Consider the following 26,645-nt stretch of genomic DNA (forward strand, 5'->3'; position numbering starts at 1 on the left):
TAACTGGTGCTGTAAGCCATTAGAACAATTCCCATCCCCTTCAATGGGTTAAAATATATACTAATTAGTTTGTAAGAACACTACTAATCAAATCAAATTTAATTTGTCACATGCGCCGAATACAACAGGTGTAGTAGACCTTACAGTGAAATGCTTACTTACAACCCCTTAACTCATACTTTGATTGTTTTATTTGTCTTTGATAATCTATTTAAAAATTGATTTAGAAATTGCAATGAGGGCTTTTTGTAAACATTGATGGATAATGTTGAATATAGGCTATATTTAAATGCCCCTTGCCTCATCCAGTTTAGACATTTCAGTATTGTGCACAAGCTGCTAGGCAGAAATGGTAGGCATACATGCAAAAGATCTTGCCTATATAGAGTAAGGAGATGACAAGGTTTTACAAATCAGTCTCAACCACCTGAAAATTGGTATTCATTATATTTCTCTTAAATGTGAAGTGGTTTGTAGAACTTAAATATCACATATTCAAACCACAGGATTTGGGAAACATCAGGATTTTCTACGGTCCTATTTGAAAGGGATAGTTCACCCAAATGAATTACTTATTTAAGTGTTTGTTTCTTATGGACAAGGAGCAACTGCAATCCATCCTAGGGTTAGCCACTGCCACCAACCGTTAATATTAGCATTTTCTAACCAAAAACCAATGTAATGTCCTGCAGTTGCCGTACTCAAAAGTTCATGCCCAAATAATTTCAAAGTATCTTCAAACCAAGTGGTCCAATTTTTGTGTATTTAACTTTTTAAAGAGTCATGAATACATCCGGTCTATGACTCTATTTTTTTATTATTCCACCCTGGTCATGGGGCTAAGTCATGTGAAATGATGGAGATTTGCAGAAAATGAGCTTCAAAACAGAAATTGAAAAAAACAAACAGTTTGCAGCCGAACATGCAACATACAGTAGAGAACACAAGCATGGGGACCCTTGCATGTTTTGTCCCAATTCACCTTCATAACCTAGCAAGGTGGCAGCAGCCTGATCGCTCTGTTTACCATTCTATCATGATATCTGAAGTGAAAAAGAAAGTTGAATGCATTGATTAGGTTAGTTCCACCATGCTAATCATAACCACCATTTATAATGCAATCAGTGCTCTGTGTTTGTGTGTTACCAACCAGTATCCAGCATTGTGAAGAAGGCGCAGCAGCGCCTCTTCAACCTCAGGAGGCTGAAGAAATTCGGCTTGTCACCAAAAGCACTCACAAACTTCTACAGATGCACAATCGAGAGCATCCTGGCGGGCTGTATCACCGCCTGGTACGGCAACTGCTCCGCCCTCAACCGTAAGGCTCTCCAGAGGGTGGTGAGGTCTGCACAACGCATCACCGGGGGCAAACTACCTGCCCTCCAGGACACCAACACCACCCGATGTCACAGGAAGGCCATAAAGATCATCAAGGACATCAACCACCCGAGCCACTGCCTGTTCACCCCGCTATCATCCAGAAGGCGAGGTCAGTACAGGTGCATCAAAAGCTGGGACCGAGAGACTGAAAAACAGCTTCTATCTCAAGGCCATCAGACTGTTAAACAGCCACCACTAACATTGAGTGGCTGCTGCCAACACACTGACACTGACTCAACTCCAGCCACTTTAATAATGGGAATTGATGGGAAATGATGTAAATATATCACTAGCCACTTTAAACAATGCTACCTTATATAATGTTACTTACCCTACATTATTCATCTCATATGCATACGTATATACTGTACTCTATATCATCGACTGTATCCTTATGTAATACATGTATCACTAGCCACTTTAACTATGCCACTTTGTTTACATACTCATCTCATATGTATATACTGTACTCGATACCATCTACTGTATCTTGCCTATGCTGCTCTGTACCATCACTCATTCATATATCCTTATGTACATATTCTTTATCCCCTTACACTGTGTACAAGACAGTAGTTTTGGAATTGTTAGTTAGATTACTTGTTGGTTATTACTGCATTGTCGGAACTAGAAGCACAAGCATTTCGCTACACTCGCATTAACATCTGCTAACCATGTGTATGTGACAATAACATTTGATTTGATTTGATTTGATTTGAAGGGCCAGGAGTTGATCTACACTGCCATGCTGGCAAAGACCTTACCTCCAGTCTCACCTCTTGCCCGCTCACCAACGGTCGTCGACGGGGGGACCAGATTTAGGTAGGTTTAGTCTGAACTGTTCAAACTGTTTGTTTGGAAGATATCACTTATCCTAACTGCCATCAGTATTAGAAAAGTTACTGTGTATGTGTTCACAGATGCATCTATAGAGCCAGCACTTGGAGACTTGCAAGATAAGATCATGTGATAATGTCCAGACTGACAGGCGGTATTGATACTGATATCTCTAAATGGAGAGTCCTGGCACCCGGCATAAACATTTTACTAGACACAACTTACTTGTATTGTCTTTTTGGATTTTCGAACTACCCCAAGTTCCCAACAGCGTTTGGCAATTACACTGCTACAGTTAGGCCCCAATGCTTAGGCTACACACTAATGCCAAATAAAAACAGTGAAAGAAAAACCTCAATGTAGCCTATATGAATTGCACAAGACTTATACATTTATGGATTTTTAATTGTTTTATTTTTATTCAACCCGCCTGCCACCCACCTGTCCTTCATCCACACAATATTTCATGACCTTAAACCCGCCCGCCCCGCAGGTATTATTAGTCAACAGGCATCCAAATTGACCGGGAGAAAAAAGAATCCCATTGCAAAATAGTCATTTTTATTCACTGATGGAAGTACCAGTCGATGGAAATATATTTGACTGTCTTGCTTATTGGTCTATAGGTTCATTTGCATAATTTTGTGGAATTAGATTGGCGCCTGTGTATTTTCATTAGTCTTCATGTATCTTATTTATCACACGTACATAACATAGAGCCTATTTTGAGCAGAGTATCACATGAGACAGCGCTAGAGATGCTGCTGCAGCAAGTGTGTGTGTGTGTGTGTGTGTGTGTGTGTGTGTGTGTGTGTGTGTGTGTGTGTGCCGGTATGTATGTGTGTGTGTGCCGGTATGTATATGTGTGTGTCCCGGTGTATGTATGTGTGTGTCTCCCAGTATACAGTTGAAGTCGGAATTTACATACACCTTAGCCAAATACATTTAAAATCAGTTTTTCACAATTCCTGACATTTAATCCTAGTAACAATTCCCTCTTAGGTCAGTTAGGATCACCACTTTATTTTAAGAATGTGAAATGTCAGAATAATAATAGAGAGAAAGATTTACACTCAATTAGTATTTGGTAGCATTGCCTTTAAATTGTTTAACTTGGGTCAAACATTTCGGGTAGCCTCCACAAGCGTCCCACAATAAGTTGGGTGAATTTTGGCCCATTCCTCCTGACAGAGCTGGTGTAACTGAGTCAGGTTTGTAGGCCTCCTTGCTCCCACATGCTTTTTCAGTTCTGCCCACACATTTTCTATGGGATTGAGGTCAGGGCTTTGTGATGGCCACTCCAATACCTTGACTTTGTTGTCCTTAAGCCATTTTGGCACAACTTTGGAAGTATGCTTGGGGTCATTGGCCATTTGGAAGACCCATTTGCGTCCAAGCTTTAACTTCCTGACTGATGTCTTGAGATATTGCTTCAATATATCCATATAATTTTCCTGCCTCATGATGCCATCGATTTTTTTAAGTGCACCAGTCTCTCCTGCAGCAATGCACCCCCCACAACATGATGCTGCCACCCCCGTGCTTCCTGGTTGGGATGGTGTTCTTCGGCTTTCAAGCTTCCCCCTTTTTCCTCCAAACATAACGATGGTCATTATGGCCAAACAGTTCTATTTTTGTTTCATCAAGACCAGAGGACATTTCTCCAAAAAGTACAATCTTTGTCCCTGTGTGCAGTTGCAAACTGTAGTCTGGCTTTTTTTATGGTGATTTTGGAGCAGTGGCTTCTTCAGGTTGTCGATATAGGACTCGTTTTACACTGTATATAGATACTTTTGTACCTGTTTCCTCCAGCATCTTCACAAGGTCCTTTGCTGTTCTGAGAATGATATGCACTTTTCAAACCAAAGTACATTCATCTCTAGGAGACCGAACGCGTGTTCTTCCTGAGCGGTATGACGGCTGCGTGGTCCCATGGTGTTTATACTAATGTCTGTACAGATGAACGTGGTACCTTCAGGCATTTGGAAATTGCTCCAATGGATGAACCAGACTTGTTGAGGTCTACAATTTTTTTTATTTGCTTTTGATTTTCCCATGATGTCAAGCAAAGAGGCACTGAGTTTAAAGGTAGGCCTTGAAATACATCTACAGGTACACCTCCAATTGACTCAAATGTTGTCAATTAGCCAATCAGAAGTTCTAAAGCCATGACATCTTTTTCTGGAATTTCCCAAGCTGTTTTAAAGGCACAGTCAACTTGGTGTATGTAAACTTCTGACCCACTGGAATTGTGATAAGTGGAATAATCTGTCTATAAACAATTGTTGGAAAAATTACTTGTGTCATGCACAAAGTAGATGTCCTAACCGACTTGCCAAACTATAGTTTGTTAACAAGACATTTTTGGAGTGGTTGAAAAATGAGTTTTAATGACTCCAACCTATGTTAACTTTCGACTTCAACTGTATGTATGTGTGTGTGTGTGTGCCCGTGTGTGTGTCCGTGTCCCAGTAGGGCTTTACATCATGTGCTATAGAGCGTTAACAATGTCTGACCTGAAATCACATGCGCCATCTAGCAACAGAAGTGCAACAGAAGTGAAGTGATTACTGGGGAAACAGTCGGTTTTTTCTCTCTATGTTTAGTAGAACTGTGCAGGTTGTCCTGACTAGTACTCTCATTGCAACAATGATACAGTAGAGATTTACTCTATTCTATGTATGTATATATATTAGTTTTTTCCAGTATACTGTGTACTCTATGAACCTGTCTTGCCACACCCCTTTTTCCATACAGATGCTTCATCTATTTCAAAGCATTGATTAAATTAGGTATAGGTCACTAAACATTAGCTTGTTCAGAGACTCTGTTCAGTGTTTGACTAAAGCATTGATCAGCAATGGATCCATTGGATGTTGAGTCGACGTGGGATGTTGCACTATTCCTTCATTCTTCCCATTGATCCTAGATGACACAAGTGTGGCCGTGACTGTATGCAGGCTAACCAGTTTACACACACAACACAAGCAGGACACGCACTTAACATAAAGGGGCAATCTGGAATATTTACTGCTGCTCAATGGTCATTTCAGTTGAAGATACAAACCCATTGATTCTTGAAGAATATAACTTATAACCTCATGAGCTTAGTTCAACTGTTTTACCTTATCATAACCCAAAATATAAGCACATTTTACTCTTTTTTTTGTCATCTGAATTTGTTTCGAAACTATAGTTTTGAAATATTTGTATTATCATATTGATCTCATGGGCTATCAGTCCATCTATGAATGCAAACCAAGTGGAGGGACTGCAGTTGGGCTGCAACACAAATTCAGAATTGTGGCTTTTTGCAGATAAGCATTGTATATCCAGAATTAGCCATGGGCAAGCCACTCACAAAAGCTCAAAGGAAAGGTTTCCTAGACAAATGGTCAGTCTCATACACACACAATCTGCACTGTGTCACCAGCTTTTAGTCACACCTCCTGGTAGCTGAGTTATACTGAACAAAAATATAATTATAAACTGGGTGGTTCGAGCCCTGAATGCTGATTGGCTGAAAGCCGTGGTATATGTATGTATATATATATATATATATATATATATATATATATATATATATATATATATATATATATATAATATATTTTTTTTTTTTTTCTTTCTCACCTTTATTTAACCAGGTAGGCCAGTTGAGAACAAGTTCTCATTTACAACTGCGTCCTGGCCAAGGTAAAGCAAAGCAATGCTACTCAAACAACACAGAGTTACACATGGAATAAACAAGCGTACAGTCAATAACACAATATTTTTTAAAAAGTCTATATATAGTGTGTGCAAATGGCGTGAGGAGGTAAGGCAATAAATAGGCCATAGTAACAAAGTAGTTACAATATAGCAAATTAACACGGGAGTGATAGATAAGTAGATGATGATGTGCAAGTAGAAATAATGGTGTGCAGAAAAGTAAATAAAAACAATATGGGGATGAGGTAGGTAGATTTGTTGGGCTATTTACAGATGGGCTATGTACAGCTGCAGCGATCGGTTAGCTGCTCAGATAGCTGATGTTTAAAGTCAATGATGGAAATGTATAAGTCTCCAGCTTCAGCAATTTTTGCAATTCGTTCCAGTCATTGGCAGCAGAGAACTGGAAGGAAAGGCGGCCAAAGGACGTGTTGGCTTTGGGGATGGCCAGTGAAATATACCTGCTGGAGCACGTACTACGGGTGGGTGTTGTTATCGTGACCAGTGAGCTGAGATATGGAGTCAGTGGGTCTGGCGAGGGCCAGCCGACTAGAGCATACAGGTTGCAGTGGTGAGTGTTATAAGGGGCTTTGGTATCAAAACGGATGGCACTGTGATAGACTGCATCCAGTTTGCTGAGTAGAGTATTGGAAGCTATTGTGTAAATGACATCGCCGAAGTTGAGGATAGTCAGTTTTACGAGGGTATGTTTGGCGGCATGAGTGAAGGCTTTGTTGAAAATAGGAAGCTGATTCTAGATTTAATTTTGGATTGGTAATGTTTAATATGAGTCTGGAAGGAGAGTTTACAGTCAAGCCAGACACCTAGGTATTTGTAGTTGTCCAAATATTCTAAGTTAGAACCGTCCAGAGTAGTGATGCTAGTCGGGCGGGCGGGTGTGGGCAGCGAACGGTTGAAGAGCATGCATTTGGTTTTACTAGCTTTTAAGTACAGTTGGAGACCACTGAAGGAGTGTTGTATATCATGGGAAAGACAAAACATTTATTTTTACTGATCTAATTACATTTGGTAATCAGTGTATAATAGCAATAAGGCACCTCGGGAACAGCCTTTAGTGCGTAAGAACAGCCCTTAGCCGTGGTATATTGGCCATATACCACACCCCCTCGGGCCTTATTGCTTAAACACAAAATGCATAAATTTCAACGATTTTACTGAGTTACAGTTCATATAAGGAAATCAGTCAATTGAAATAAATTCATTAGGCCCTAATCTATGGATGTCATGACTGGGCAGGGGTGCAGCCATGGGTGGCCTGGGCGGGCATAGGCCCACCCACTGGGGAGCCAGGCCCAGCCAGTTGAGATGAGTTTTTCCCCACAAAAGGGCTTTATTAGAGACAGAAATACTCCTCAGTTTCATCAGCTGTCTGGGTGGCTGGTCTCAGAGGATCACACAGGTAAAGAAGCCGGATGTGGAGGTCCTGGGCTGGAGTTGTTACACATGGTATGTGGTTCTGAGGCAGGATGGACGTACCGCCAAATTCTCTAAAACAACGTTGGAGGCGGCTTATGGTAGAGAAATGAACATTAAATTCTCTATCAACAGCTCTGGGGGACATTCCTACAGTCAGCATTCCAATTGCACGTTCCCTCAACTTGAGACCTCTGTGGCATTGTGTTGTGTGACAAAACTGCACATTTTAGTCACCTGTCAGGTGGATAGATTATCATGGCAAGTGAGAAATGTTCACTAACAGGGATGTAAACAAATGTGTGCACAAAATGTGAGAGAAATAAGCTATGGAAAAATTCTGGGATCTTTTATTTCAGCTCATGAAACTTGGGCCCAATTAGAGGGGACAACAACAACAAAATTGTCATGAATTATGTATTGCTCTCCAAACATTTAAATGCCATAATACTTTCAGATGAATGATTTCAGTAAAATCGATCAACAGCTATTAATATACCTTTTAGATATAACAGCTATTATAAATTCATAAAGATTACCAGTGGTCTCATAATGCATTTATGTCTTACTATGTATATTTTATGTATCTGTTCGTCTCTGCTAATCTTTAACATGGTTCAAACCTTTTCTAATTTCTCTGTTTGTCTCCTTTTCTCAGCACATCACGTGTTAGACTCTAGAACTGGGGGTGGGCTTGCCCCACCGATGTTCCACACAACCATCTCCGGGGAACGGATCACTGCTGCCATCCATCGATGGAAATCGGGGAAAATTGTGAATGCTGAGCAGGCTAGTGAGGTTGGGGCCCGCCCTCAGTCTCCGCTCTTTGGCTAATGGATGGAATTGAGGTGAATGGAGCCCATTTCCAACGTTGAGGACCCCAACTCATCAGAGCGAGATGTGAAACGGTCAGTCCATGTTCCTCCCAGTTCCCTGGTGTGTACGAGGGGGATTTCTGTGTGTGGGTTTGTAACAACAACGTCCGTAACATTTCAGATACACAATACTGCACTTAGTTCATCCCAAAGGATTTTTTAACGCTGCCTCTGAGGATTGCATAACGGTGTGTCATATGTAGAGAGGAAGAGAGAGAAGTTATATAATGCAATTTAATGTATAAATCTGGAGATCCAGATTTATACATCCAGTTACACACACACACACACACATAGGCTTGGACGCTCATACACACTCCATAGATCTACAGTAAACACAATGTAAAAATGAGGGGAGGAATGTAGAGGGAGTTGTTGAGAAGCACTGCCTCCTGCCCAACACGTGCCCTCACATTCGTAGCGCCTTCCTTCTCATTAAATGTGCAGATGCTGAATTTTTTCAGCAAATTGGAGTCACATTTTTAAATGAGCACAGACCGCGGTAGAGAAATACAAACATTAGATTTAAAATCTGTGTGTGTCGAATGTACTGTATTTTATATGTTAATGAAAGGATGTATGGATTATTTTGCCTATACTACAGAGGATGTGGTGGAGGTGTATGGTGTGTGAGTGTTTGTGTTTATGTGTGCATGCGTTCATGTGTGTGTGTGTGTCCACTGTGCAGGGATTAACATAACAGAGTGTAGGATTAGGAGTAAGTGGTGGTCAGATGGAACGGCAGGAAAGCGGATGACAACTCTGGACACATCCATATGTGACGCCAGCAGGGGATTGTCTCTGGTGTGTCACTATTTATGTTTCGATGTGTGTGTGTGTGTCGCTCTGTGGGTGTGTGCATCTGTGTGCATGTGTGTATGTCACTGTGTGTGTGTGCGCGCAGAGTATGTCTGTGCACATGCATTAGTCGTCCCCCCCCCCCCCCCCCCCCCCCGGTGATCTCTGAGTCACTCAGCTCTTTGGTCTCACACACACACACACGGAGCCCTGGGGCAATCACAGTGATGCCGCTACTGTGTGTGCGCATTAGGATTAACTCTATAGAGCAGCGTCTGAACATACTCAGGGAAGTTTGGCGCCCACCACATCATTTCACTTACCAGCTTTAATTTAATAAGGAGTGTGAAAAAGGAAGCGTTTATGAATACAAATATATTCTGGGGCCTTGCTTATCCAATCTGAAGATCAACAGCGGAACCAAAGAGTCCTCAAGCTGTTTCAAATTCAAACCTTTATTATTCATTGACTTCAGGTACAAGTGGATATTGATATTAACTTAATGCATTGATCAATATACTCTTTCAGTATCACTTTAGATCAGGGCTCTCCAACTATGTTCCTGAAGAGCTACCCTCCTGTATGTTTCCGCCCCAACCTCAGTTGTAAATGACCTGATTAAGTTTAAAAACCCGCTAATTATTATAATCGTATGCACTAGATTAGGGTTGGAACGAAAATCTGCAGGACGGTAGCTCTTCAGGAACAGGGTTGAAGAGCCCTGCTTTAGATAATTGTTAAGAATATTCGATAAAACATTATCTAGATAAGTGAAGAAAAAATAATTACATTTCTCAGTACTCTACTTGCCTTCCTTGACTGATATTACGTGTCCTGTAAAATGGGGTCAGTGTTTAACTTGATGCACACGACGCGTGTACATACACAGCATGTCCCCAGAGATGTCTGTCAATAAGATTTAACAACATTTCTCTGTATTTATGTTGTTCCCCAACCTGTATTTATGTTGTTCCCCAACCTGATCTCAGAGCATTTCGAATTATTCTGTACTTAAATCTGACATACTCCATTTAGTATAATATGTTAAGTTTCATGTGGTATGTATTAATTTGTGGATGTCCATCACCTATTTCGTATGATATGTTACGAATTACAAACATGCTACTTAGTTTCAAAGTAGCTAAGACAGCATCTTAAGTTGTCTGATGAGATTCAAACTTGCAACCTTTGGGTTGCTAGACGTTTGCGTTATACGCCAGACCAACCACCCTACTTTAGTTTTGGCCTTCAGTAACCATCTGTCTTATGTAACAATGCCAAGTGTAACATATCATACCAAATGGGGTACATGGATTTACTTACAGAATAATATGAAATGCTCTGAGACCAGCTTGTGTTCCCATCAGACTCAAACACTATGTCCTGTCCTGCAACAACAAGCCTGTTTATTATTCACAAGCTTTTTCCTGCATGGGTGACATCCTAGGACTGTGTGTGTGCGCATGCATGTGTACACGTGTGTGTGCGCAGTTATTGACTAATGTTTGGCCTAATGGGCTGGTCAGTGACTGAGAGAATGTTTACGCATGTTAGTTTACTAGGTGGTTAACGTAGTTTACTTTGTTATCACAAAGCACAGTACTTCTAATCACGGCCAGATAGTGACATCAGCTAATAGTCATATCAGTGATGCCAGCGTATGACATCACAGCCTTGATTACTGAAAGCTATACAGTCCAAGAACCCAGCCAAGTTAATAGGCAGATACACACACCTGACTTCTGAGTGAACAGGAACAGGACCAGATACATAAGACCTCCTGAGGTAAAGAGGATCTGTGAAAAGAAACCAGCCAGCAGACCATTAATCCAATCTCAATGTAATGAAAGGTTCAGTAAAAAAATATATATGTTTGGTCTGTCAGTCGGTGGTCAAGACTTGTCAAACATCAACTTCTTCAGACTAGGGTCCTTTTTTCTGAATTTCCGCCTGACTGACGTCCCCAAAGTAAACTGCCTGTTACTCAGGCCCAGAAGCCAAGGTATGCATATAATTGGTACCATTGGATAAAAAACACTTTGAAGTTTGTTGAAATGTTAAAATAATGTATGAGACTATAACACAATTGATATGGTAGGAGAAAATCCAAAGAATAACCAACCTGAAATTGTGTTTTTTGAGATCCCATGCTCTTACAATGGAAAGCTATGGGGCATATGCAATTCCAGCTCCCAGATTGCATTTCCTATGGCTTCCATGAGATTTTGTTCAAGATTTCAGGCTTGTTTCTTCCCAAACGAGGAAGAATTTAGTTTTAGTACAGGGAGTCAGTTGGAAATCAGTCTGTGCGAGCATGACGAAGAGGACGCGCACCTGCTAATTTTGCTTTCCTATCGAACATACTTCTTTCCATATTAAATATGATAGGTACCCTAAAATGTAATTAAACTGAGGATTAAATGGAAATGTATTTTGACTTGTTTTAACAAAGTTTGGCGGTAGCTTTTTGGATTCCTTTCTCTGCATGTTGAACAAGTGGATTACTCAAATCGATGGCGCCAACTAAACTGACTTTTTGGGATATAAAGAAGGATTTTATCTAACAAAATGATCATGCATGTTGTAACCTTCGGATTGCAGATTTGCAACCTGGTAACCTGGTAACCTTTGGATTACAAATCAGAGGTAGATTTTCAAAAAGTAAGAGAATATTTAATCACTCTTTGTGATTTTATGAAGCCTGTGCTGGTTGAAAAATATTTTGATGTGGGGTGCAGTCCTCAAACATCGCATGGCATGTTTTCGCTGTAAAGTCTATTGTAAATCGCACAATGCAGTTAGATTAACAAGAATTTAAGCTTTTAACCGATATAAGATACTTGTATGTACCTAAATGTTTAATATCCATAATTTTTATGATTATTTATTTGAATTGCGTGCCCTCCAATTTCACCGGAAGTTGTGAAAAGGTGTTAACATGATATCCTGTTCCCTGATGTGGTTTATATATACACAACATGACCAAAAGTATGTGGACACCTGCTCTCCGAAACATCTCATTCCAAAATCATGGGCATTAATATGGAGTTGGTCCACCATTTGCTGCTATAACAGCCTCCACTCTACTGGGAAGGCTTTCCACTAGATGTTGGAACATTGCTGCAGAGAGTTGCTTCCATTCATTGGGCGATTAGGCCTGGTTTGCAGTTGACGTTCCAATTCATCCCAAAGGTATTCAATGGGGTTGAGGTCAGGGCTTTGTGCAGGCCAGTCAAGTTTTTCCACACCGATCTCGACAAACCATTTCTGTATGGACCTCTCTTTGTGCACGGGGGCATTGTCATGCTGAAACAGGAAAGGGCCTTCCCCAAACTGTTGCCACAAAGTTGGAAGCACAGAATCGTCTAGAATGTCAATGAATGCTGTAGCATTCAGATTTCCCTTCACTGGAACTAAGGAACCTAGCTCGAACCATGAAAAACAGCCCCAGACCATTATTCCTCATCCACCAAACTTTACAGTTGGCACTATGCATTTTGGCAGGTAGGGTTCTCCTGGCCAAACCCAGATTCGTCCAGATGGTGAAGCGTGATTCATCACTCCAGAGAACGTGTTTCCAATGGTAGCGAGCTTTACACCACTCCAACCGAAGCTTGTCAATGCGCATGGTGATCTTAGGCTTCATGAAACACATTTCATGAAGCTCCTGACAAACAGTTATTGTGCTGACGATTTTTACGTGCTTCAGCACTCTGTGACCTTGTGTGGTTCACCACTTCGTGGCTGAGCCGTTGTTGCTCCTAGATGTTTCCACTTCACAATAACGGCACTAACAGGGCAGACATTTGAGGAACTGACTTGTTGGAAAGCAGGCATCCTATGACTATGCCAAGTTTAAATTCACTGAGCTCTTCAGTAAGGCCATTCTACTACCAATGTTTGTCTATGGAGCAACGGGTGTAGCTGAAATAGCCAAATCCACTAATTTGAACGGGTGTCCACATACTTTTGTAGGTAAGGTCCATTCGGAAAGTATTCAGACGCTTTAACATTTTCCACATTTTGTTACGTTACAGCCTTATTATAAAATGTATTAAATACAAAATGTTGCTCATCAATCTACACACAATACCCCATCATGGCAATGTGAAAACAGGTTTTTAGACATGTTTGCAAATTATTAAAAATAAAAAACTGAAATACCTTATTAATAAGGTATTCAGACCCTTTGTTGTGAGACTCTAAAATTGAGCTTTGGTGCATCCTGTTTCCATTGATCACCCTTGTTGTTTCTACTACTTGATTTCTACTACAATGGTCACTCTGACAGAGCTTCAGAGTTCCTCTGTGTAGATTGGAGAACATTCCAAAAGGACAACCATCTCTGCAGCACTCCACCAATCAGGCCTTTATGGTAGGGTGGCCAGACGGAAGCCACTCCTCAGCAAAATCCACATGACAGCCCACTTGGAGTTTGCTAAAAGGCATCTAAATGATTCTTATACAATGAGTAACAAGATTATCTGGTCTGATGAAACCAAGCTCTTTGGGCTGATTGCCTAGCTAGTCTGGAGAAAACCTGGCACCATCCCAACGGTGAAGCATGGTGGTGGCAGCATCATGCTATGGGGATGTTTTTCAACAGCAGGGACTGTGAGACTAGTCAGGATCAAGGGAAAGATGAACCGCGCAAAGTACAGATATATCCTTGATGAAAACCTGCTCCAGAGTGCTCAGGACCTCAGACCGGGGCGAAGGTTCATCTTCCAAAAGGACAACTACCCTAAGCACACAGCCAAAACAACGCAGTAGTGGCTTCGGGACAAGTCAATGTCCTTGAGTAGCCTAGCCAGAGCCCGGACCCAATCTCTCTTCTCTGGAGAGATCTGAAAATAGCTGTGCAGTAACACTCCATATCCAACCACAAAGAGCTTGAGAGGATCTGCAGACAAGAATGGGAGAAACTTCCCAAATACAGGCATGATAAGCTTGTAGCGTCATACCCAAGAATACTCAAAGGTTTTAATCGCTGCCAAAGGTGCTTCAACAAAGTACAGAGTAAAGGGTCTGAATACTTATGTAAATAAGATATTTCAGTTTTTTATTCTTAATAAATCGGCATAATTTCTTAAAAACAGTTTTTGCTCTGTCAATGTGGGTATTGTGTGTAGATTGATGGAATAAAAACAATATAATCCATTTTAGAATATGGCTGTAATGTAACAAAATGTTGAAAAAGTCAAGGTGTCTGAATACTTTACGAATACACTGTATAGTGTGTACTGTATATACAGTGCCTAACAGTATTCACACCCAATGTACTTTTTCCACATTTTGTTATACTACAGCCTGAATAAAAAAAATACACCATGATGGAAAATTGGACTTAGGTTTTTCAAAATGTTTACAAATTAATAAATTATCAAAAGCTGTCAGGTGTTCAACCCCTTTGTTATGGCAAGCCTAAATAAGTAAAGGAGTGAAAGTGTTAATGTGCTTAACAAATCACATAATAAGTTGCATAAACTCACTCTGTGTGCAGTAATAATGTTTAACATGATTTTTGAATGACTACTTCATCTCTGTAACCCACACATACAATTATCTGTAAGGTCTCTGTCGAACAGTGAATTTCAAGCACAGATTCAACCACAAATACCTATTGGTAGATTTTTTTTAAAGAAGAAAAAAAAGTAAACTCAGACGTTGAATATTCCCTTGAGCATGGTCATATTAATTCCACTTTGCTTGGTGTATCACTACAACCAGTCACAACAAAGATACAGGCATCCTTTCTAACTCAGTGTAATGAAATTCGTCTTCCTCCAACGAGGAGTATGACAGATCGGACCAATGTGCGGCGTGGTAAGTGTTCGTCATTTTTAATGACAAGACACTGAACACGGAAATACAAAATAACAAAGTGAAAGACAGAAACGAAAACGAAACAGTTCTGTATGGTGAAGACACAGAAAACAATCACCCACAACTCAAGTGGGGAAAACAGGCTGCCTAAGTATGGTTCTCAATCAGAGACAACGAACGACACCTGCCTCTGATTGAGAACCATACCAGGCCAAACACATAAATACTACATAGAAAAAAGAACATAGACTACCCACCCCAACTCACGCCCTGACCAAACTAACACAAAGACATAATAAAGGAACTAAGGTCAGAACGTGACACTCAGTTGCTGGTGAGAAAGGAAACCACTCAGGGATTTCACCGTGAGGCCAATGGTCAATTTAAAGCAGTTAGAGTTTAATGTCTGTGATAGGAGAAAACTGAAGATGGATCAATAACATTGTAGTTACTCAATAATACTAACCTAATTGACAGTGAAAACAAGGAAACCTGTACAAAATGAAAATATTCCAAAACATGCATCCTGTTTGCAACAAGGCACTAAAGTAAATGCTCCAAAAATGTGGCAAAGCTATTAACTTTTTCAAACGTAGTGTTAGCTACATCATGTTATGGGTATGCTTGTAATCTTTAAGCACCTGAGATGTTTTCAGGATAAAAAAGAAAGTGAATGAAGCTAAGGCAAAATCCTACAGGCAAAATCCTAGAGAAAAAGCTGGTTCAGTCTGCTTTCCACCAGACACTAGGAGAAGAATTCACTTTTCAGCAGGACACCAACCTAAAACCCAAGGCCAATTCTACACTGGAGTTGATTGCCAAGAAGACAGTGAATGTTCCTGAGTGACCGTGTTACAGTTTTGACTTAAATCTACTTGAAAATCTATGGCAAGACCTGAAAATTGTTGTCTAGCAATGATCAACAACCAATTTGACAGAGCTTGAAGACTTTTGAAAATAATAAATCGGCAAATGTTGCACAATCCAGGTGTAGAAAACTCTTAGACTTACCCAGAAAGACTCACAGCTGTAATCGCTGCCAAATGTGCTTTTACAAAGTATTGACTCAGGGGTCTGAATACTTACGTAAAATAGATATTTATTTATTTCGTTTTCATTACATGTGCAAACATTTCTAAAAACATGTTTTCACTTTGCAAAGCTGTCATCAAATAAAGGGTGTCTACTTTGAGGAATCTAAAATATAACATATTTTGATTTGTTTAACACTTTTTTGGTTACTACATGATTCCATATGTGTTATTTCATAGTTTTGAAGTCTTCACTATTATTCTACAATGTAGAAAATAGTAAAAATAAAGAAAAACCCTTCAATTAGTAGGTGTGTCCAAACTTTTGACTGGTACTGTATATACACACTGAACAAAAATATAAATGCAACATGTAAAGTGTTGGCCCCAAAAATTCCCAAAATGTTCCAACATAAATCTTATTTCTCTCAAATTTTGTGCACAAATTTGTTTAGATCCCTGTTGGTGAGAATTTTTATTTTGACAAAAGAATCCATCCACCTGACAGGTGTGGCATATCAAGAAGCTGATTAAACAGCACGATCATTACACAGGTGCACCTTGTGCTGGGGACAAAAAAAGGCCACTCTAAAATGTGCAGTTTTGTCATACAACACAATGCCACAAGTTTTGAGGGATCATGCAATTAGCATGCTGACTGTGAATGTCTACCAGAGCTGTTGCAATATAATTTTATGTTAATTTCTCTACCATAAGCCGCCTCCAACGTCAACTAGCTCTATGCAAAGGAGACGTGTCGCGCTGCATGAGGCATATGGTCACACCAGATACTGACTGGTTTATTTCAATTGACTGATTTCCTTATATGAACTGTAATTCAGTTAAATCTTAAATTGTCACATATTACATTTATATTTTTGTTCAGTGTATATATGAAAAACTGCTTGTGTTTCAGTTTGTGTTTTCTCTAAATTCAACACTGGCAGTGAATTTCAAAACACTGAGAACTAAGAGCAATTGATAAAACACCTATTTATATTATTGATCAATCAAACACATTTACCTATTTTTTTTTCTCCTTTGTAACACCTTTCAAAGACTATCATTGGAATACTTACCAGGTGTTACATAAAAATGTCACAACATGGTAGCTGTGGGTCCCATTGTATTCTACAATCTCCATGATTACATAAGCAAAGCCTCTGTGATTTGGGATTAAAGATCAAGTAATTCTGAGGGGGAGGACTGAGGGATTTTGAGAAGGGAGGGATGGAACAGAGAGAGACAGAGGTTTCTTCTAAAGCTCTATCACATGAGGTGATAGTTATCACTAGGGATGCATGATATATATGAGCATATCAGAATCGGACGATATTAGCTAAAATGCAAACATCGGCATTTGCCCGATGTCTAGTTTAACACCGATGTGCAAAACCGATGTCAAAGCTGACGTGCATACCTAATATAACGTAGGTAGATGACGTAATGACGCCACATAAAATATAGGATTTCATACTGAGGAAAGCCGTATTGCATGCTCAAGAATGTGCTGGTTCTCATACCGCTGCTGCCATTTCAATGGCATTTGAGAACATGTTTGAAACTTGGAACATGAACACTCCTAGAACTCCTAGCACTATTCAAACAACTGACTCGAGAAATAAGTTCTAACTGCGTCTGCAGCAGACGTGATAACCTGTCATGGCATTGAAACGCCTGCTCAACAAAAATGCCAACACAGGCTGTCGAGTTAACTTATAAGAGTACTCTACTAGAGGTTGTGAACTAGCGATTCGGTAGCGTTCTCTCTGAGCCTCTACTGTGTCGCCCCCATGCTCGATGCTAGGTACAAGGAACGCTACTTTGATGCAGACAAACAGGGTTTACGTGAAATGTTAGACAGCTGGACAAGCTGGAAACGGACACAGTGCGCACCGAGGAAAAGAGGCCACGGACAGACAGAGCTGAAACTTCACTGCTTGACATGAATGATGAAATCCTGGTTGAGACTAAACAATGAAACAGCACAGCAAGTAAGTGAAAGAAATAGGTTTTGATTATGCTTTACTGGTAATGGGGACATGTGTAAATGCCAGAAAAAAAACTTTTTTGTGTGTGTTTTAAACTATTTCATTGTACTAGAATGCTTAAAAGGCCGCTAAAATTGTAAATATTGTTTATGGGTATTGGCCAAACGTTTCATGAAGGTGCATCCCTAGTTATCACCAATTGGCTGTCATCAGGGGGAAGGGGTCAACAGATGAAAGCATGAGCGAGAGGGAAGGATGGCGAGAGAGATGGAAAGAGGGAGAGAGGTTGGGAGAGTGAAAGCAACATACTCCTTTCCAGAAAAGGAGAGGGAAAGCGAGTGGGAGGGAGAGTGAGAGAGAGAGTAGTGAGAGCTGAAGCACCCAGCCAACATCACAGAATCCTAGATACTGTACCGAGAGGATCGCTCTGGAAGGATATACTATTCAGATCTCTCAGGGGGATATACAGACTGCAGCCATGCATATTCTGCAACCCTACTGCATCAACAGGTGTGTGTGTGTGTGCGTGTGAGCATATGACAGCCAATGCCACGTTTCACATTTGAAAAGGAGGGTAAACCATTTTGGGAATAACATATCTCTGATGGAGAAGGGGAGAGAGGGAACCGGGAGAGATTGAATGGAGAAATGGGTAGAGAAGGGACAGGTAGAGAGAGGACGGAGAGGGGTACAGAGGAGGAGAGAAGACGGAGAATCACTGAACTCACATTGAAGGCAATGTGCTAAGCCAATCATAACTCTCACTTCAACTGTAACTTGATGTTACCAGTCATTTAGATGAAGCACAATTTAGGGATACTTGATGGAGGTTGATCTGTAAAACTGTCATACATGGATGAATGATGGTGTCAAGGGAACTCATTTCCTTGTGACGCCTGTACATGTGTGTGTACGTGAGTGTGTGTGCACGAGCATGGTTAAGTGAATGTCCTTTGCTCCTCCCCCTCCACATAACCACAGAACCCTTGAGGCTGAGCGAATGAAAGAGCCAAAAACTAATGGTGTTGTTAGGGAGTGACTGTGTATTATATTGACCATGTCAGAGAGGTTATGCATAGAGAAAGACACCGGGACCTGTCCAGGACAGAGAAAGAACTCTGTCCTTATGAAACTAGCCTGATCTGCCATAGCTTCCCTTCAGACAAGTGAAGTGAAAGGAAGCATGAGTGCAGTGGTCAGCCTGCTTGACCAGGCTAAAGAAAACAGTTCCTCCTAAGGGGAGCAGCAGCACACGTCAATGACTTTGATGGTAAAATAAAACTGAAATACCCAAATAGATGTGTTGTAACATTGGGTATCAACTGATGTTAATGTGTGTGGTGTGTGTTAGGAAACCTCAATTTTCTAAGCAGAAACTACATTTGTCTTATGAATTTTGTGATTCATAATAATGATATTTCTCTTTCTAGCTCCCCCCTCTGTTTCTAATGTTACTCACTCACTCACTCACTCACTCACTCACTCGTGTTTTTTCAGGCAGCAGTCCAGATCTATGCCTGGTGTATGTTTTGTTAGGTCACTAAGATGGTCATGTCATGTGGATTACGTATAGGAACCAGGTTACTGTGAGCCTAGTAACTGAATGACATTGGGGGATTTTCAGAAGAATATGTTGTTTGGGGGATGGGAGGTAGTTTGTCCTGTCAATGAAATGGTAATCAGCTTGTGAAGAGATATGTATGGCTGCCCTGCTTTGTAGTTGTCTTTTTTTGATTGTGTTTTGGTGTGTGTTGGGATTTATGGTTACAGGGTGGTGATTGGTTGGTGGGTGGTGGCTTGTATTTTGGAATGTTATTTTTTAAGGTGCTTGTATGTTTGAATTAAAAAGTTAACCCCCCCCCCCCCCCCCCCAGCTGGCCGAATGGACCAAAAAGGAAGAGAAAGAACAGCACATGTTCATTGAAGAGCATGTCTGGTAAGTTCATGTACAAGCCATTGACCACTATTCCTCAGTTAATGACAAGTCAATGCTCATTTACACATTTTTGCATCATTTAGCTATTCCAAGCCCTTACTCTCTAGCCACTCAGCCACATGCTTTGGATACATTTCTATAAAGTATTTTTATGAGGGGCATGTTTTAAACACACAGCATTCCTAGCTGGTCAGTGAAATCATTTTAAAAATATGTATTTTCTCTACTTAAACCATATGGTGTATGTGGAGAATCTGCCAAATAATTGCTTTCAGTGTTTTAGACTCAGACGCGGGCACGCGTTTCAGGAGATGAATTGGAGAGAGAAACCAGTTATTTTACATAGATTGTTCGAAAAGAAGGGATTCCAAGTTAGAAATATCAAGAAAAATTATGTTTCAGCTAGCTGTGTGGTCTTAGCACCACCACGCAGTAAATGTGTTTCTCTACTCTACCGGGGCGGCAGGGTAGCCTAGTGGTTAGTGGTTCGAGCGTTGGACTAGTAACTGGAAGGTTGCAAGTTCAAACCCCGGAGCTGACAAGGTACAAATCTGTCTTTCTGCCCCTGAACAGGCAGTTAACCCACTGTTCCTAGGCCGTAATTGAAAATAAGAATTTGTTCTTAACTGACTTGCCTAGTTAAATAAAGGTAAAATAAAAATACTCTGAAGACTTTAGGTGGTGAGTGACTTTAGGATTTCCCCTGGAGTGCTATTAGGTAAGGGTGTGTGGGTATATGTGTGTGCCCACACAAGACACACACAGACCTAATCAAACACAGGCATACACACTTCTCCTGTACATGTGCTTTTGTTGCTTCCATGCTAACACTTCTCTCTTCTCCTTCCCTTCTTCCTCTCCTCTGCTCCCTCCCTCTCATCTTCCTCATGTTCTTCCTTTCTCTTCCACTTTGTCTTTCCTCCGCTTTTGCTGCCTCTCTCCTTCCCCTCTTCTTCCTCCTCTACTCCCTCTTCTTCCTCCTCTACTCCCTCTTTCCTCCTCTTTCTTTCTCCTCTACTTCCTCTCTCCTCCTCCTCTCCATCTCTCCCTCAGCACTAAGCCTCTCTGTCCCAGGATACATCCCCAGCTACTTGGAGAAGGATGAGCCATGTGTGGTATGTGGAGACAAGGCCACCGGCTACCATTACCGCTGCATCACATGCGAGGGCTGCAAGGTGAGAGACATGGCCCATGACTGGCCTGTATAGGACTTCAAGGACTGGTTGGGTAACATTTTATATGACCTAGGCATTCCACAGTAACTACTAGGGAATAACCTGATTTTACTTTGTATATGCATTAAAGGAGGAAGTGTTATTTCTCAAACTGTGTATATTAATAATTTAATTGTCGACAATTATCGCAAAATGATTGACATATTATATTAGTGACATTTAAAAAATATATACAGTTGCATCCAAATACCGTATATTGTCACCCTTGCACTTTTCTTAAAGAATTATTTGATAAATAAGTTGAAATTGAAAAATAAACTTTGGTCTCCACACCTTATGGGATTTTCAACATTGCAGAACCAGTTGTATTTTTCTAAACTTAGCCCCTAAGCTAATGAACTACCAATGTGGTTGATATAACGTCATTATGTTGATATCGTACTTTGAAATAACTAAGTTGATGCAAGCAATGTCCACAGGGTTTCTTCAGGCGAACTATCCAGAAGAACCTTCACCCGGCTTACTCCTGTAAGTACGATGGCTGCTGCATCATCGACAAGATCACAAGGAACCAGTGCCAACTGTGTCGCTTCAGGAAGTGCATCGCAGTTGGCATGGCTATGGACCGTGAGTGTCACACTCCATGAGTGTGGGACCATAAGTGTCAACCATATATTTCACAATATATCACACCTACCTTCTCGCTGCTTTACATTTCAATTACTTCTACATTTAATACTGAAATACAGTAGGTTCACAAAACAACTCTGTGTCCTTAGTGGTGCTGGACGACTCTAAGCGGGTAGCCAAGCGGCGTCTGATTGAGGAGAACCGGGAGAAGAGGAAGAAGGACGAGATCGTGAAGACTCTACAGACCCGTCCGGAGCCCGACAGCTCGGAGTGGGAGCTGATCCGCCATGTGACAGAGGCCCACCACCACACCAACGCGCAGGGCTCCCACTGGAAACAGAAACGCAAGTTCCTGGTGAGATGCTAGGCTAATGCTATGCTAATCTAAAGTTGGCTAAGCTATAGGCTAGGCTAAAATAGGATAGGCTAGGCTAAATAAGATAGGCCAGGGCTAAGCGAGACTAAGTTAAGCTAATCAACAACAGGTAGATTTGTGGGTGTATTGGTTTACTCAGTAAATTAAAAATCTTCATAAAATAATGGTCCATTCACCAATTCGTGAATGGATGTTTGACTCACTGACTGAATTGCACAAGTCACATCTCCTTACTCATTGTTCTATGTCAGATAGTTGTTTTATGTCATCTGCAATGATTGGTTGAGGACTGCTTGTCACATAGGAACACCACCTCCTGTGGGGAGACATTGCTCTGTACTAACAATAGGAATGTCATTCAGAAAAGCTATTACTGAATCTGCCCTGTTGCCAAAGCAACCAATTCTACGTAGCCCCCTCTGAGAGGAAAGTACTTCCCCATACACACGTGTCTCCGTAACGATAGTTGCCTTGGCGCTGAGGTCCAAACAGTTGTTGCATGGCAACCAGGCCAAGGAGACATAGCATGCAGAGGCTATGTTAAATGGTTTTATTGTTCAAAGTAAAGTCGACGTGGATCTGCTCAGAATGGATTGATCCAGTGCATATCTGAGGTGTTGATAACAACAGCCTCGAAAACAAGCATAACAGAAGGAGCACTGGTACAATCTCACGCACTCACTCAGTACATCACCTCACTCACTGAGTACATCACCTCACTCACTCACTCACTCAGTACATCACCTCACTCACTCACTCAGTACATCACCTCACTCACTCACTCAGTACATTCACTCACTCAGTACATTCACTCACTCACTCACTCACTCACTCACTCACTCACTCACTCAGTACATTGTTTCACTCACTCAGTCAGTACATCGTTTCACTCACTCACTCAGTACATCACCTCACTCACTCACTCACTCACTCAGTACATCACCTCACTCACTCACTCAGTACATTCACTCACTCACTCACTCACTCACTCACTCACTCACTCACTCAGTACATCGTTTCACTCACTCACTCAGTACATCACCTCACTCACTCGGTACATCACCTCACTCACTCAGTACATCACCTCACTCACTCACTCAGTACATCACCTCACTCACTCACTCACTCACTCACTCAGTACATCACCTCACTCACTCAGTACATCGCTTCACTCACTCACTCAGTCAACTCACGCACACACATGCGCACACACACTAAACAGGCTGCACTGTGAAACCACACATGCGGAGATCATCCGTTCACCTACTCTGCGTCTCACAAAGACACGGCGGTTGGAACCAAAAATCTCAAATTTGGGTTCATCAGACCAAAGGACAGATTTCCATTGGTCTAATGTCCATTGCTCGTGTTTCTTGGCCCAAGCAAGTTTCTTCTTATTATGTGTGTCTTTTAGTTGTGGTTTATTTGCAGAAATTTGACCATGAAGGCCTGATTCACGCAGTCTCCTCTGAACAGTTGATGTTGAGATTTGTCTATTACTTGAACTCTGTGAAGCATTTATTTGGGCTGCAATTTCTGAGGCTGGTAACTCTAATTAACTTATCCTCTGCAGCAGAGGTAACTCTGGGTCTTCCTTTCCAGAGGTGGTCCCCATGAGAGCCAGTTTCATCATAGCGCTGGATGGTTTTATTGACAAAGTTCTTGGAATTTTCCTCATTTACTGACCTTCATGTCTTAAAGTAATGATGGACTGTCGTTTCTCTTTGCATATTTGAGTTGTCCTTGCTATAATATGGACTTGGTATTTTACCAAATAGGGCTATTTTCTGTATACCACCCCGACCTTGTCACAACACAACTGATGGTCTCAAACGCATTAAGAAGGAAAGAAATTCCACAAATTAACTTTTAACAAGGCACACCTGTTAATTAGAATGCATTCCAGGTGACTACTTAATGAATCTGGTTGAGAGAATGCCAAGAGTGTTCAAAGCTGACAAGGCAAGGGGTGACTACTTTGAAGTAAAGTAGTCTCAAGTATGAAATATTTTTTAATTTGTTTAAAAGATATTGGGTTACTACATGATTCCATATGTGTTGTTTTCATAGTTTTGATGTATTCACTTTTATTCTACAATGTAGAAAATAGTAAAAAATAAAGAAAAACCCTTGAATGAGTAGGTGTGTCCAAACTTTTGACTGGTACTGTATATTTGAAAATAAAGGTAGTGGAATATTGGAATGTATTTGGAAATACACTTGGAAAGTACTCAAATACACACACGTTTAATTTCAAGTACACATTTTTAAATACTCCATGCATTTTAACTCAGGTCTGTTAAGTCCTAGGGGTTTTTGAAATAATGTATTTGGAAACAACTATTTACAAATAATAAAAAAATATTTCAAATAGAAGTACTTTATTTCTGCCACATTATTTTAAAATACTCAAATGCAATGAAAATAAGTATATAAATACAAAATACTTAGAGCATAAATTTGAACCCTTAAATGAGCATAAATTTGAACCCATAAATTTGAAGCCAGTGACAACCGAAATATCAAACCAGAAGGTTGATTGATCTGTGTTTGCCCAGTGGGACTTTTCATTAGACGCCATCTTGTGCCCCCAGCCTGAGGACATAGGTCAGTCCCCCGGGGCTCCCACCCCAGACGGAGACAAGGTAGACCTGGAGGCCTTCAGCGAGTTCACCAAGATCATCACCCCCGCCATCACACGCGTCGTCGACTTTGCCAAAAAACTAACCATGTTCTCAGAGGTGGGTTTAAAGCGCTTTGTGTAGTGTGTGCCTGTGTGTTTTTGTGTAAGTTGCTGTGTGTGTCTGTCTGTCCTGTGTCCTCATTTGGCCCTGTGTGTCTCTAATGGGGCTCATCAACACAGATTTGACTGTGATTACCTCCTCCTTCAGCAGAACTGTTTGTTATGGTGTGTCTGTCTGTTCATTCCTACGTGCGTGCGTTATTACACTTGTTAAATTGTATATTCACCACTGCCTCCTCTATATGACTCATACTGCTCTATAATGAGGACATAATGCTGCTGTTTCTCACACACACACACACACACACACACATTACTCACCTTCATCCACAGTCCCCGACAAACAGTCCCGAAAGGTTGTGATTCACCAGTTATGTAGTCTGTAGCTGGACTAAATAACTGTCTCACTGGCCAGCAGAGGAATAATGTCGCTAACTGTTGTGGTTATGGTAGCTGCTAGAATGACTGGATATTTAGTAATATTATCTCTGTCACTATGTTCCCAGGCTGTGTGTATAATGTACATATGCCCTATAGTTACCTTGTGAGACCTGCTGTGTGTGTGTGTGTGTGTGTGTCTTGACCTTAAGTGCTTTCTACTTCAGCTGACTATAGGTTTCCTAACATGCCCCTCACTGCCATGGGATGACCTGATTGTGTTTATGTTTTGTACACTCTAACAGTTTCCCTCTCCCCTCCTCCCTCCAGCTGCCTTGTGAGGACCAGATCATCCTATTGAAAGGTTGCTGTATGGAGATCATGTCGCTTCGCGCCGCCGTGCGCTACGACCCAGAGAGCGAGACGCTTACCCTGAGCGGCGAGATGGCGGTGAAGAGGGAGCAGCTGAAGAATGGCGGGCTGGGCGTGGTGTCGGACGCCATCTTTGATTTGGGCAAGAGTCTGGCGCAGTTTAACCTGGACGACTCGGAGGTGGCCCTGCTGCAGGCTGTGCTCCTCATGAGCTCAGGTGAGGAGCCAGGAGGCTGTGAAAGGTTCTAACAACTCTATGAACATACATAATAGCTATGAAAAGACATAAGTGCTTTGAACAGACATATCAGCTCTATGAACAAACGCAACTGCTCTATTAACAGATAAAACAGGCAATCAATGGAAGGACTTCAGAGGATCATAACCACTTCATGAACAGACATAACCACTTTAAGAACAGACATGACCACTTTATGACCAAATAACAACTGTATTGAACACACTGAAGGTCTCCCTATGTTTGTAACATTTTATGAACAAGCTTCAATATCTCTACCATTTCTCTATTATTATTATTATTGGTCTTTAAAGGTATGTATTTTGCGTTCCTCTCAGATCGCTCTGGCCTGACATCGGTAGTTAAGATCGAGAAGTGCCAGGAGACGTACCTGCTTGCCTTCGAGCACTACATCAACCACCGCAAGCACAACATTCCCCACTTCTGGCCCAAGCTGCTGATGAAGGTGACGGACCTGAGGATGATCGGGGCGTGCCACGCCAGCCGCTTCCTCCACATGAAGGTAGAGTGTCCCAACGAACTCTTCCCTCCGCTCTTCCTTGAGGTCTTCGAGGACCAGGAAGTATGAACTGACCCCTGACTTTTGACCTGGAAGAGATAGAAGAGAGAGGGGGGAAAGTAAAGGAGTAACAATTGGCCTCTTTCCTCATTTTGTGAAACACAATATCACCACCAGCAACACCGATAGTCACCAAGAAAAAAGTCACAGAGAAAAACAAAAAGGCTTTCTTTTGCATAGCTGTTTTGGTGATTTGCACTTGGGGCTCTTGTGGCTGCTGGGCCCCACTTTGAGTATGGGGGTGGAGCCCCCCTCTAAAGTGGGGTTCTCTGGCTGTGGGGCCTCTCTCTGAGTTGGGGTTCTCTGGCTGCGCCCCCCCCCCCCCCCCCCCCCC

At 41.4% G+C, this 26,645-nt stretch overlaps 1 protein-coding gene across 1 annotated transcript; it reads left to right on the forward strand.

Moving 5' to 3' along the window:
* The first annotated feature begins 1,430 nt into the window (after positions 1 to 1,430).
* Positions 1,431 to 26,645, forward strand: LOC110521019 (thyroid hormone receptor alpha-like). The gene is made up of 10 exons (XM_036969007.1): positions 1,431 to 1,489; positions 2,102 to 2,202; positions 8,021 to 8,270; positions 19,758 to 19,819; positions 20,873 to 20,994; positions 21,474 to 21,621; positions 21,774 to 21,979; positions 24,595 to 24,741; positions 25,452 to 25,710; positions 26,070 to 26,645. The coding sequence occupies exons 3-10, from the start codon at positions 8,215 to 8,217 to the stop codon at positions 26,318 to 26,320; spliced, it is 1,251 nt and encodes a 416-aa protein (XP_036824902.1). The 5' UTR covers positions 1,431 to 1,489; positions 2,102 to 2,202; positions 8,021 to 8,214; the 3' UTR covers positions 26,321 to 26,645.

The sequence above is a fragment of the Oncorhynchus mykiss genome, chromosome 30 (assembly GCF_013265735.2).
Source record: "Oncorhynchus mykiss isolate Arlee chromosome 30, USDA_OmykA_1.1, whole genome shotgun sequence".
NCBI lineage: Eukaryota > Metazoa > Chordata > Actinopteri > Salmoniformes > Salmonidae > Oncorhynchus > Oncorhynchus mykiss.

What these genes read in the sequence shown, in the direction of transcription:
- LOC110521019 (XM_036969007.1), top strand. Translation starts at nt 8,215, where the DNA reads ATGGAGCCCATTTCCAACGTTGAGGACCCCAACTCATCAGAGCGAGAT. An exon ending in TCAGAGCGAGATGTGAAACG is followed by an intron (nt 8,271 to 19,757) that starts GTCAGTCCATGT and finishes CCCCCCCCCCAG; the next exon opens with CTGGCCGAATGGACCAAAAA. An exon ending in TCACATGCGAGGGCTGCAAG is followed by an intron (nt 20,995 to 21,473) that starts GTGAGAGACATG and finishes CAATGTCCACAG; the next exon opens with GGTTTCTTCAGGCGAACTAT.